The 12653-nt window shown below is 42.6% G+C and overlaps 1 protein-coding gene across 1 annotated transcript in view; it reads left to right on the top strand.

Moving 5' to 3' along the window:
• Positions 1-12653, top strand: part of LOC133577041 (ryanodine receptor 2-like) — a 194230-nt gene that overhangs the window by 16677 nt on the left and 164900 nt on the right. The window contains exons 8-17 of the mRNA XM_061930583.2: positions 1958-2054; positions 2122-2196; positions 2297-2453; positions 2515-2679; positions 6716-6837; positions 6991-7174; positions 7228-7345; positions 7426-7521; positions 7597-7715; positions 7810-7943. Of these exons, the coding sequence (XP_061786567.1) occupies positions 1958-2054; positions 2122-2196; positions 2297-2453; positions 2515-2679; positions 6716-6837; positions 6991-7174; positions 7228-7345; positions 7426-7521; positions 7597-7715; positions 7810-7943 (1267 nt within the window). The remainder of the gene's footprint in view (positions 1-1957; positions 2055-2121; positions 2197-2296; positions 2454-2514; positions 2680-6715; positions 6838-6990; positions 7175-7227; positions 7346-7425; positions 7522-7596; positions 7716-7809; positions 7944-12653) is intronic.

Raw genomic sequence — 12653 nt, 5'->3', positions numbered from 1 at the left:
ATGAATTGATTACGTAACTAGTGCGAGCCTTGATTGGTGATCCTTGATGAATTGACTACGTAATTAGTGCGAGCCTTGAGTGGTGATCCTTGATGAATTGACTACGTAACTAGTGCGAGCCTTGAGTGGTGATCCTTGATGAATTGACTACGTAACTAGTGCGAGCCTTGAGTGGTGATCCTTGATGAATTGACTGCGTAACTAGTGCGAGCCTTGAGTGGTGATCCCTGATGAATTGACTACGTAACTAGTGCGAGCCTTGAGTGGTGATCCTTGATGAATTGACTGCGTAACTAGTGCGAGCCTTGAGTGGTGATCCTTGATGAATTGATTACGTAACTAGTGCGAGCCTTCAGTGGTGATCCTTGATGAATTGACTGCGTAACTAGTGCGAGCCTTGAGGGGTGATCCTTGATGAATTGACTACGTAACTAGTGCGAGCCTTGAGTGGTGGTCCTTGATGAATTGACTGCGTAACTAGTGCGAGCCTTGAGTGGTGATCCCTGATGAATTCACTATGTAACTAGTGCGAGCCTTGAGTGGTGATCCTTGATAAATTGACTACGTAACTAGTGCGAGCCTTGACTGGTGATCCTTGATGAATTGACTACGTAACTAGTGCTAGCCTTGAGGGGTGATCCTTGATGAATTGACTACGTAACTAGTGCGAGCCTTCAGTGGTGATCCTTGATGAATTGATTACGTAACTAGTGCGAGCCTTGAGTGGTGATCCTTGATGAATTGACTACGTAACTAGTCCGAGCCTTGAGTGGTGATCCTTGATGAATTGACTGCGTAACTAGTGCGAGCCTTCAGTGGTGATCCTTGATGAATTGACTACGTAACTAGTCCGAGCCTTGAGTGGTGATCCTTGATGAATTGACTACGTAACTAGTCCGAGCCTTGAGTGGTGATCCTTGATGAATTGACTACGTAATTAGTCCGAGCCTTGAGTGGTGATCCTTGATGAATTGACTGCGTAACTAGTGCGAGCCTTGAGTGGTGATCCCTGATGAATTCACTACGTAACTAGTGCGAGCCTTGAGTGGTGATCCTTGATGAATTGATTACGTAACTAGTGCGAGCCTTGATTGGTGATCCTTGATGAATTGACTACGTAATTAGTGCGAGCCTTGAGTGGTGATCCTTGATGAATTGACTACGTAACTAGTGCGAGCCTTGAGTGGTGATCCTTGATGAATTGACTACGTAACTAGTGCGAGCCTTGAGTGGTGATCCTTGATGAATTGACTGCGTAACTAGTGCGAGCCTTGAGTGGTGATCCCTGATGAATTGACTACGTAACTAGTGCGAGCCTTGAGTGGTGATCCTTGATGAATTGACTGCGTAACTAGTGCGAGCCTTGAGTGGTGATCCTTGATGAATTGATTACGTAACTAGTGCGAGCCTTCAGTGGTGATCCTTGATGAATTGACTGCGTAACTAGTGCGAGCCTTGAGGGGTGATCCTTGATGAATTGACTACGTAACTAGTGCGAGCCTTGAGTGGTGGTCCTTGATGAATTGACTGCGTAACTAGTGCGAGCCTTGAGTGGTGATCCCTGATGAATTCACTATGTAACTAGTGCGAGCCTTGAGTGGTGATCCTTGATAAATTGACTACGTAACTAGTGCGAGCCTTGACTGGTGATCCTTGATGAATTGACTACGTAACTAGTGCTAGCCTTGAGGGGTGATCCTTGATGAATTGACTACGTAACTAGTGCGAGCCTTCAGTGGTGATCCTTGATGAATTGATTACGTAACTAGTGCGAGCCTTGAGTGGTGATCCTTGATGAATTGACTACGTAACTAGTCCGAGCCTTGAGTGGTGATCCTTGATGAATTGACTGCGTAACTAGTGCGAGCCTTCAGTGGTGATCCTTGATGAATTGACTACATAACTAGTGCGAGCCTTGAGTGGTGATCCTTGATGCATATTTGGCTGCTGCTTGCAGGATACCTGAGGGGCGGCGACACGGTGCGACTCCTGCACAGCCCCAGCGATGCGTGTCTGACTACTCCCTCTGCAGAGCATGATGAAGACCTGCAAAGGTCAGATGCAAGGACTAACCTCCTTCCTCACACCGGCCTGACAAAAAGCACGTCTTTCCTCATGTAGGATGATGCAATATGAGACTGGATCAGTCTGCAGACATGCCCGCTCTCTCTGGAGGCTGGAGATGCTGTGCCTTGTGTAAGTAGGCATCAAATGATTGGAGCAGGTGATTGATTTGACCTATCCACAACTCAATGTTTCCTTTACTTGCATCCCGCTCCTATTTTTTTGTGCTCAGGTGGAGTGGAGGCCATATAAGCTGGGGGCAAGCCTTCCGACTCTGCCACGTGACTACCGGACGCTACCTTGGCCTGACAGATGAGCGAGGCCTCCATCTGCTTGATCGAGACCAGGCCGACATCACCACCACGTCCTTCTGCTTCCGCTCTGCCAAGGTGGGAATGAAGTCCCATGTCGCTGAGGGCGCTGCATTAGTGAAACATACACCGTCTTTAGGACAAGCTGGACACTGGAGCAAAGACACATGTGGACGGGATGGGATCCCCGGAGATCAAATACGGAGACTCGGTTTGCTACCTTCAGCATGTGGGCTCTGGTCTGTGGCTGACCTACCAAGCAACGGACAGCAAATCAGCATGTGTGGGAGGAGCTCAGCGGAAGGTAAACCTGCACTCAAAGTGGACTATTAGACTTGTGGCTCGGTACTCTCGTCTCACCATAAATGACAAACAATATACTCCGTGTGTGCACTTTGGTGTTTTGTCATGGACCCAAAAGGTTGTGCAGTAAAGAACATCGTTTTTGGGGTCAGCGTGGCACGGTTGGGAGAGTGGCCGTGCCAGCAACCTCAACTTTATTTATAAAGCACATTTAAAATTTACCACAGGGGTAGCCAAAGTGCTGTACAATGAACAGGTTAAAAGATAAAACGAGTACCGAGCAAAACACAACACAACACAAACAGAACACGATAAAAAATAAATAATTAAAAATAGAATTAATAAAAACATAAAAACAGGTTCACAGCAGGTGTATTATGGGGCGCCATTGCAGGATGGATATCACTCAGTGTTAAAAGCCATGGAATAAAAGTATGTTTTTAAGAGAGATTTAAAAACAGGAAGAGAGGAGGCTTGTCTAACACTCAGGGGTAGGTCGTTCCAGAGCTTGGGAGCAGCAACGGCGAAAGCTCTGTCACCTCTAAGCTTCAGCCTTGTGTCAGGGACCGTCAACAGCAGCTGATCGGCTGATCTTAAGGATCGGGTGGGGCAGTAAGGCTGAAGGAGGGTTCCTGGTTCCAATCCCCAGCTTCTACCAACCTCGTCACGTCCGTTGTGTCCTTGAGCAAGACACTTCACCCTTGCCCCTGATGGGTGGTGGTTAGGGCCTTGCATGGCAGCTCCCGCCATTAGTGTGTGAATGTGGAAATCGTATCAAACCACAATAGTGTCTGCTGGATTGAATACCTTATAATATCATTTAATATTCTGCTCTTTTTTTATATACTGTATATATTTTTTCATTAATTAGACAAAGTCTCTAAAATGTAAAAAAGCGTTATGTCCCACACATTGTTGTTTTTTTAATGAAACTTTGTTAAAAGATTGCAGCATAAGTTGTTTTTGAAAATTTTGAGCACATTGAAAATTATTGCTATAATAATAACCGTGATAATTTTGGTCACTATAACCGTGATAAGAAATGTACATACCGTGACATCCCTAGTATGTATGTACAGTACAGGCCAAACGTTTGGACACACCTTCTCATTCAATGCATTTTCTTTATTTTCATGACTATTTACATTGTAGATTGTCACATCAAAACTAGGAATGAACACATGTGGAGTTATGTACTTAACAAAAAAATGGTGAAATAACTGAAAACATGTTTTATATTCTAGTTTCTTCAAAATAGCCACCCTTTGCTCTGATTACTGCTTTGCACACTCTTGGCATTCTCTCCATGAGCTTCAAGCACACCTGTGAAGTGACAACCATTTCAGGTGACTACCTCTTGAAGCTCATCGAGTGAGAGCCAAGAGTGTGCAAAGCAGTAATCAGAGCAAAGGGTGGCTATTTTGAAGAAACTAGAATATAAAACATGTTTTCACTTATTTCACCATTTTTTGTTAAGTACATAACTCCACATGAGTATAAGTCGCACCGGCCGAAAATGCATAATAAAGAAGGAAAAAAACATATATAAGTCGCACTGGAGTATAAGTCGCATTTTTTTGGGAAATGTATTTGATAAAAGCCAACAGCAAGAATAGACATTTGAAAGGCAATTTAAAATAAATGAAGAATAGTGAACAACAGGCTGAATAAGTGTACGTTATATGAGGCATAAATAACCAACTGGTATGTTAACGTAACATATTATGGTAAGAGTCATTCAAATAACTATAACATATAGAACATGCTATACAATCTGTCACTCCTAATCGCTAAATCCCATGAAATCTTATACGTCTAGTCTCTTACGTGAATGAGATCAATAATATTATTTTATATTTTACGCTAATGTGTTCATCATTTCACACATAAGTCGCTCCTGAGTATAAGTCCGGCCAAACTATGACAAAAACTGCCACTTATAGTCCGAAAAATACGGTAGTTGTGATTTCCTTCTCTGCATGAAAGTTTAAAAGTAGCATATATTAATGCAGTATGAAGAAGCATGTTTTAATGTAGACACATAGAATCATCATACTGCTCTCATTATATGCATCAAGTGTTCATTCAAGGCTAAGGCAAAATATCCACATATATATGATGTATCATGACATGGACTAAACATATCCACATATATACAGAGGTGGGTAGAGTAGCCAGAAATTGTACTCAAGTAAGAGTACTGTTACTTTAGAGATTTATTACTCAAGTAAAAGTAAGGAGTAGTCACCCAAATATTTACTTGAGTAAAAGTAAAAAGTATGTTGTGAAAAAACTACTCAAGTACTGAGTAACTGATGAGTAACATATATATATATATATATATATATATATATATATATATGTATGTGTGGGAAAAAAATCACAAGACTATTTCATCTCTACAGGCCTGTTTCATGAGGGGGGGTACCCTCAATCATCAGGAGATTTTAATGGGAGCATTCACATACCATGGTTTATATAGGGCGCAGAGTGGGTGGGTACAGGCTGGCCTAGGGGCGTGGTGATTGGCTCATGTGTTACCTAGGAAGTGTTTCCGTCTATGGCGGCATGCTGTTACAATTTCGCTGCGCTTGTTGAGGGATGACAGGTCTGGACGGTAAATAATAAACAGTTTCTCTTTCAAGCATAGGTTGCATCTTTTATTACCACTATTGTAAGGTGTGCTGGATGCAAGAATTTGCCATGTTATTGAATATTCAACATTATTGTCTTTGAGGTCCCAAATGTGTTTGCTGAGTTCTATGGTATTTCGCAGGTTTTTGTTCCTGAAAGAAGCCTTGTGATTGTTCCATCTGGTTTTGAATTCTCCCTCGGTTAATCCTACATATGTGTCGGATGTGTTAATGTCCTTGCGTATTACCTTAGATTGGTAGACAACTGATGCTTGTAAGCACCCCCCGTTGAGAGGGCAATCAGGTTTCTTTCGACAGTTACAGTCTTTGTTGGTTTTGGAGTCGCTCTGTCTGGGGGCCGACGACTCATTTGCAATTGTTTTGTTGTGGTTTGAGATGATTTGTCGTATATTGTTCATGCAGCTGTAGCTCAATTTAATGTTGTTCTTGTTGAATACTTTTCTTAGGGTGTTGTCTTTGGGAAAGTGTTTGTCAATCAGATTGAGGAATTTGTGTCCAATGTTAGTTGAGACGTTTTTGCTGTATGGGGGGTTGTACCAGATGATGTCGTTTCGTTTTCTGTTCTTTTTTGGCTGGTTTCCTGGCGTGGGTTCATAGGTGAGGGTGAAATTGTATCCGCTTTCATCAAGGGCTTTTTGGTACGGGGGGGTTGCTTGGTCAAATTCAGCTTTGCTAGATGACAGCATCGATAGCCTTTTATTGATTCCGGTAGGTATTCTTTTTGTGGTGGTGGGTGGGTGGTTGCTGTCATGGTGCACGTATTGGAGTGTTGTGTTGGGTTTCGTGAATGGTTGGTAGCTGTTATTTCTCAGGCTGAAAGTGACGTCAAGGAAGTTGACGGTTTGCTTGTTGGCTTCAATCGTGATCCGTAGGCCGTTCTCTTTGAAAATTTGGCATATGCGCTTCTTGGTATTCTCGCTGCTCCTTGGCGAGGCGCGACACACTGCCAGTCCGTCATCACGGTAAATACCAAGGTTCAGATTGAGGCCAGCGAGCTGGGAGAGGAGGAAACTCCCAACGAGTTCACACGTTTATATATATATATATATATATATATATATATATATATATATATATATATAATCTCTTTCTGTGACTTAAAGTGCTATACATTGAGAAACCTATTATCTACTCGCCTTGCTTAAGTTCCATTTCTACCAGTGTGGGTGAAATGTCTTGCCCGAGGACACACCTGCAGTGACTGGAATGGCAGAAGCTGTATTCTAACTAGGAACCCCTAAGTTTTTGGTCGGACGCTCTACCATCTGAGCCGTGTCGCCCTCAAAGTGTCTTTTGGTCCCTTAAAAGTGGCTGGAAATGATCATAAATCCATTTTGTTATTATTAAAGCCTGGAAGAATAATTGCAAATGATGCTTTTCCAGGCTATCTTGCATAGTGAGGGTCACATGGATGACGGGTTGACGCTGTCTCGATCTCAGAGGGAAGAATCTCACACCGCCAGCCTCATCCGGAGCACCACTCTCCTCTTCAACACCTTTATCAGGTAGTTTACATCCATTACCGCGAGTCCAGCTTCATCCTGCCATGCATGACACTCATCAGATTGGGATATATCATCTAGTAATGACTGTAGCAGAAATCCTATTGCCCAAGTTTGTATCCAGTTTTTGGTTCCTAATCAATCCTTTTTTTGAAGGAAACTTGAGTTTTTGAGTGGACAAGCAAACCTTCCACTTATCACGTTGCCAATGGAGATGGTCACACGCAGCCTGCAGGATCTTATCGCCTTCTTCCAGCCGCCACCAGAGGGCCTGAACCACGAAGCCCAGCAGAACACCCGGACGGCCTTGAAGAACCGTCAGAATATGTTTGAAGAAGAGGTTAGACATGAATGATGTGGGTGCAATGCGATGGTTAATGAGCTTGTTTCCAGGGAGTGCTAGAGTTGGTGTTGGAGTGTATCGAGCCTTCTTTGCATCTTGCTGAGGCTGCAGCAAATGATGCCGCGGAAAAGTGGGAGCGCATGCTCAGCCTTTTTTATGAGCTTCTGGGTAGAACACACTTTGACATTTAGGCAGTTTTCATGTTGGATTTGTGCTTCAATTTCCATAATAAAATCACCTTTTTTCAGCTTGTCTGATTCGGGAAAACCGTGCTAACTGTGCACATTTCTCTGCTTCCCTGGACTGGCTGATCAGCAGACTAGATGGGCTGGAGGCATCTTCTGGTTGGTTCCTTTCATTACCATACCAGGCCACTATGAAGGAGCACTTTGTCTCACAGCGGGCCTTGTCATGTGCAGGAGTGTTGGAGGTCTTGCACTGCGTCTTGGTGGAAAGCCCTGAAGCACTTAATGCCATCAAAGAGGAGCACATTCACTCCATCCTCTCTTTTCTCCACAAGCATGGATGCAACCACAAGGTATTTTTGTGGCACTTTCCATCAATTTGACTACTTTATGAGGGTGGATGGCTCCCACCTGTGGAGTGGTTTTCATGACCGGGTTGCCTTGCAGGTGCTGCAGGTGCTGAGCTCTCTGTGTGTGTGTCACGGTGTTGCGGTGCGCTCCAACCAGAACCTCATCTGCGACAACCTGCTGCCAGAGAGAGACTTGCTGCTGCAAACACGGCTGCTTAATCGGGTCACCAGGTACTTGTGTGCAAACACTGCATTTATGACACATCCATCGATAGCCCACACCATTATTAGTAATCAAGGAGGCCGATGAGCGATATTTGGAGTTGATATTCATCTGCAGTAGAAGTTCTATAAACATGAATACTATACAGGTAAAAGCCAGTAAATTAGAATATTTTGAAAAACTTGATTTATTTCAGTAATTGCATTCAAAAGGTGTAACTTGTACATTATATTTATTCATTGCACACAGACTGATGCATTCAAATGTTTATTTCATTTAATTTTGATGATTTGAAGTGGCAACAAATGAAAATCCAAAATTCCGTGTGTCACAAAATTAGAATATTACTTAAGGCTAATACAAAAAAGGGATTTTTAGAAATGTTGGCCAACTGAAAAGTATGAAAATGAAAAATATGAGCATGTACAATACTCAATACTTGGTTGGAGCTCCTTTTGCCGACACCAGCAGATGACATGGCACCCCAAACCATCACCCAACCATGCAAATTTTGCATTTCCTTTGGAAATCGAGGTCCCAGAGTCTGGAGGAAGACAGGAGAGGCACAGGATCCACGTTGCCTGAAGTCTAGTGTAAAGTTTCCACCATCAGTGATGGTTTGGGGTGCCATGTCATCTGCTGGTGTCGGTCCACTCTGTTTCCTGAGATCCAGGGTCAACGCAGCCGTCTACCAGCAAGTTTTAGAGCACTTCATGCTTCCTGCTGCTGACCTGCTCTATGGAGATGGAGATTTCAAGTTCCAACAGGACTTGGCGCCTGCACACAGCGCAAAATCTACCCGTGCCTGGTTTACGGACCATGGTATTTCTGTTCTAAATTGGCCCGCATACTCCCCTGACCTTAGCCCCATAGAAAATCTGTGGGGTATTGTGAAAAGGAAGATGCAGAATGCCAGACCCAAAAACGCAGAAGAGTTGAAGGCCACTATCAGAGCAACCTGGGCTCTCATAACACCTGAGCAGTGCCAGAAACTCATCGACTCCATGCCACGCCGCATTAACGCAGTAATTGAGGCAAAAGGAGCTCCAACCAAGTATTGAGTATTGTACATGCTCATATTTTTCATTTTCATACTTTTCAGTTGGCCAACATTTCTAAAAATCCCTTTTTTGTATTAGCCTTAAGTAATATTCTAATTTTGTGACACACGGAATTTTGGATTTTCATTTGTTGCCACTTCAAATCATCAAAATTAAATGAAATAAACATTTGAATGCATCAGTCTGTGTGCAATGAATAAATATAATGTACAAGTTACACCTTTTGAATGCAATTACTGAAATAAATCAAGTTTTTCAAAATATTCTAATTTACTGGCTTTTACCTGTATAATGTTTACCTTACAAGACCAACCTTGTGTGCTATTGTGTAGCTGCTAGTAGCATATAATGTTTACCTTACAAGACCAACTTTGTGTGCTTATTGGAGGACATTTAGATGTTAAGTGCCTGCACAAGACTGCTCATATCGGAGTTTTTACATCATCCGATACTTGTTTTTTTGCTTACTTATTTCTACCCTCCATTTGTGTAATTAACTTTGTAATTCATGTAAATAACTAAAGTAATTCATCGTGCCAACAAGCACCTATTGTGGTGATTGCTTCTCTGAAATGGCCTCATTAGCGTGAAGAAAGCAACCTGGTGGGGTCACCAGCTGTCGCCATGACAACTGCAACACACCACATCAGGGTCTCATGTGGAGTGGATCTCCTCGTTGGTTTTCTATTTGCAAAACAATACGTGAGATTTATCCCATGTTGGCGCACTTCTCTTCCCGTGTCACACTTCAGTTAATGATGAATTAGTGTCTCCGTCATCCACGCCGCTGTCTTGTCGTGAGCGTGGCACAAACATCTTTGTCAATGACACTTTGGAACAGGAGCACTCTTAAAGTCACATTTCTTTGCTTTCCTTCAAAGTTTGCACTCGACAAACATTCTCGCCTTCCTCTTTTTTTTTTGGTTGAGCTTATTTTGTATGCCTCTTTGCCTCGGGCCTTTTTATTTGTAGGTTGTCGCTCCATCTGTCCTCCCAATGTTCAGCAATGCCTTCAGGGAATTTTCTTCACATTTAGAGCAAGCATCCTTTTTGAGTCAAGAGAAGAAAAAGCAGATCTAAATAAGACAGATCACTGGTTAGAAGTGTGTGGGACAGCAGCTTCAGAAAATAAGGAAAAACTTATTTTTCTAAACACTCGGCTCTCCAGACACCACCATAATGACCGACATTAAAATACAGTAACCTAGTAGTTGGCTACTATAATACTCAGGCCCGGCCCTAACCAATCTGGCGCCCTAGGCAAGATTTTAGGTGGCGCCCCCCCACATCGGCAGTGAAGTGTATATACTCACAAGAAACCGAATAGCTTTGTCTTTGACCTTTTTTTTTTACTTACAACTATACCTAATATATAAAGGGGTGGAAAAGTGACTATTACCTGCAGGGCAAACATTAGCTAACCAGAAGGCAATAACAATGTAAACAAAAAACACCTGCTTAAAAGATCTAATACAAATGTCCCTGAGGAATGTAAGGTGGGAGTACTGTAATTACCTAACGTTACATTATTATTTTCCATAACAATTTAGCCCCCTCCACAATATTAACCCGACGTTAAAACAGAACTAGCTATTTATTGATTAGCAATTGCCGAATCATGTAACATTAGCTTAATGCTAAAAAGCCAGGTTACTATCACATTCTGTAACAGACAAATAATTTCATGTAGGCTAACGTTACCTACCTGCTACCTCTGTCTTTTCTCGTTTCTCCTCCTCTTCTTTTCTCTTTTTTCTTCCCTGGGCACCTGACAGTTTTGGCCGTTTTGACATCTTGTGTTGATTTTTGGATGTGGTGACGTCCAAAAAGAGTCATGATACGGGAAGGGAGGGGGCGCACCGTGCGGGGGGACGGGGGGGGGGGTTGGGGGCGTAATGTTGTAACAAATAATATTTCTATTAAATAGGCTTTACTTTGCATTTTAATTAACATGGGATTATTTTTTGTATTTAGAAATAATAGTACCAACTTTTTTTTATCTTTTTTTTTTTTTTTCTCCAACATTTGTGGAACTGGCGTGGCGCCCCCTGATGGACGGCGCCCTTAGCATTTGCCTATACGGCCTATGCCACGGGCCGGCCCTGGTAATACTACAGTTTGAACAGTAACACTGTGTTTGAATATTGAATTAAGTGATTCTTTGGCATACCACAAGATAGAGCCCGCGTACTATACCGCAGTTTGAGAATCCCTGTGCTAAGCTAACTTTAGTTGTTCATGATGTAACGACGGTACATGTGTTTGTAATCAGATTACAGCTGTTTACATAAACTTTTGACTTCAAAACCGAGGTCTGTACTAAACTGTGATTAAGGCATACCATTGCATCTGTTATGTTTAAAGGCAAACATAATAAACGTAGTGTTCCTTCAAACAATCAATCTTTCCGGGACGAGACCAGTCCTTCATACTGTCTGATGTTCCCTGTGAGAAGGCATGTACACACTTCTTCTACCTCAGTTCAATTCAGTTTAAGGACAAGACCAGTCCTTCATACTGTCTGATGTTCCCTGTGAGAAGGCATGTACACACTTCTCCACCTCAGTTCAATTCAGTTTAAGGACAAGACCAGTCCTTCATACTGTCTGATGTTCCCTGTGAGAAGGCATGTACACACTTCTCCACCTCAGTTCAGTTCAGTTTAAGGACAAGACCAGTCCTTCATACTCTTTGATGTTCCCTGTGAGAAGGCATGTACACACTTCTTCTACCTCAGTTCAATTCAGTTTAAGGACAAGACCAGTCCTTCATACTCTGATGTTCCCTGTGAGAAGGCATGTACACACTTCTCCACCTCAGTTCAATTCAGTTTAAGGACGAGACCAGTCCTTCATACTCTTTGATGTTCCCTGTGAGAAGGCATGTACACACTTCTCCATCTCAGTTCAATTCAGTTTAAGGACAAGACCAGTCCTTCATACTCTTTGATGTTCCCTGTGAGAAGGCATGTACACACTTCTTCTACCTCAGTTCAATTCAGTTTAAGGACAAGACCAGTCCTTCATACTCTCTGATGTTCCCTGTGAGAAGGCATGTACACACTTCTCCACCTCAGTTCAATTCAGTTTAAGGACGAGACCAGTCCTTCATACTGTCTGATGTTCCCTGTGAGAAGGCATGTACACACTTCTTCTACCTCAGTTCAATTCAGTTTAAGGACAAGACCAGTCCTTCATACTCTCTGATGTTCCCTGTGAGAAGGCATGTACACACTTCTCCACCTCAGTTCAATTCAGTTTAAGGACAAGACCAGTCCTTCATACTCTCTGATGTTCCCTGTGAGAAGGCATGTACACACTTCTCCACCTCAGTTCAATTCAGTTTAAGGACAAGACCAGTCCTTCATACTCTTTGATGTTCCCTGTGAGAAGGCATGTACACACTTCTTCTACCTCAGTTCAATTCAGTTTAAGGACAAGATCAGTCCTTTATACTGTCTGATGTTCCCTGTGAGAAGGCATGTACACACTTCTTCTACCTCAGTTCAATTCAGTTTAAGGACAAGACCAGTCCTTCATACTCTCTGATGTTCCCTGTGAGAAGGCATGTACACACTTCTCCACCTCAGTTCAATTCAGTTTAAGGATTGGATTTTGAATTGCATTTGCAATTTGAATTAATTGGTTGTTGAATTAA

Source organism: Nerophis lumbriciformis, linkage group LG02, assembly GCF_033978685.3.
Source record: "Nerophis lumbriciformis linkage group LG02, RoL_Nlum_v2.1, whole genome shotgun sequence".
Classification (NCBI taxonomy): Eukaryota; Metazoa; Chordata; class Actinopteri; order Syngnathiformes; family Syngnathidae; genus Nerophis; species Nerophis lumbriciformis.
This window is presented reverse-complemented; position numbering and strand designations above follow the sequence as displayed.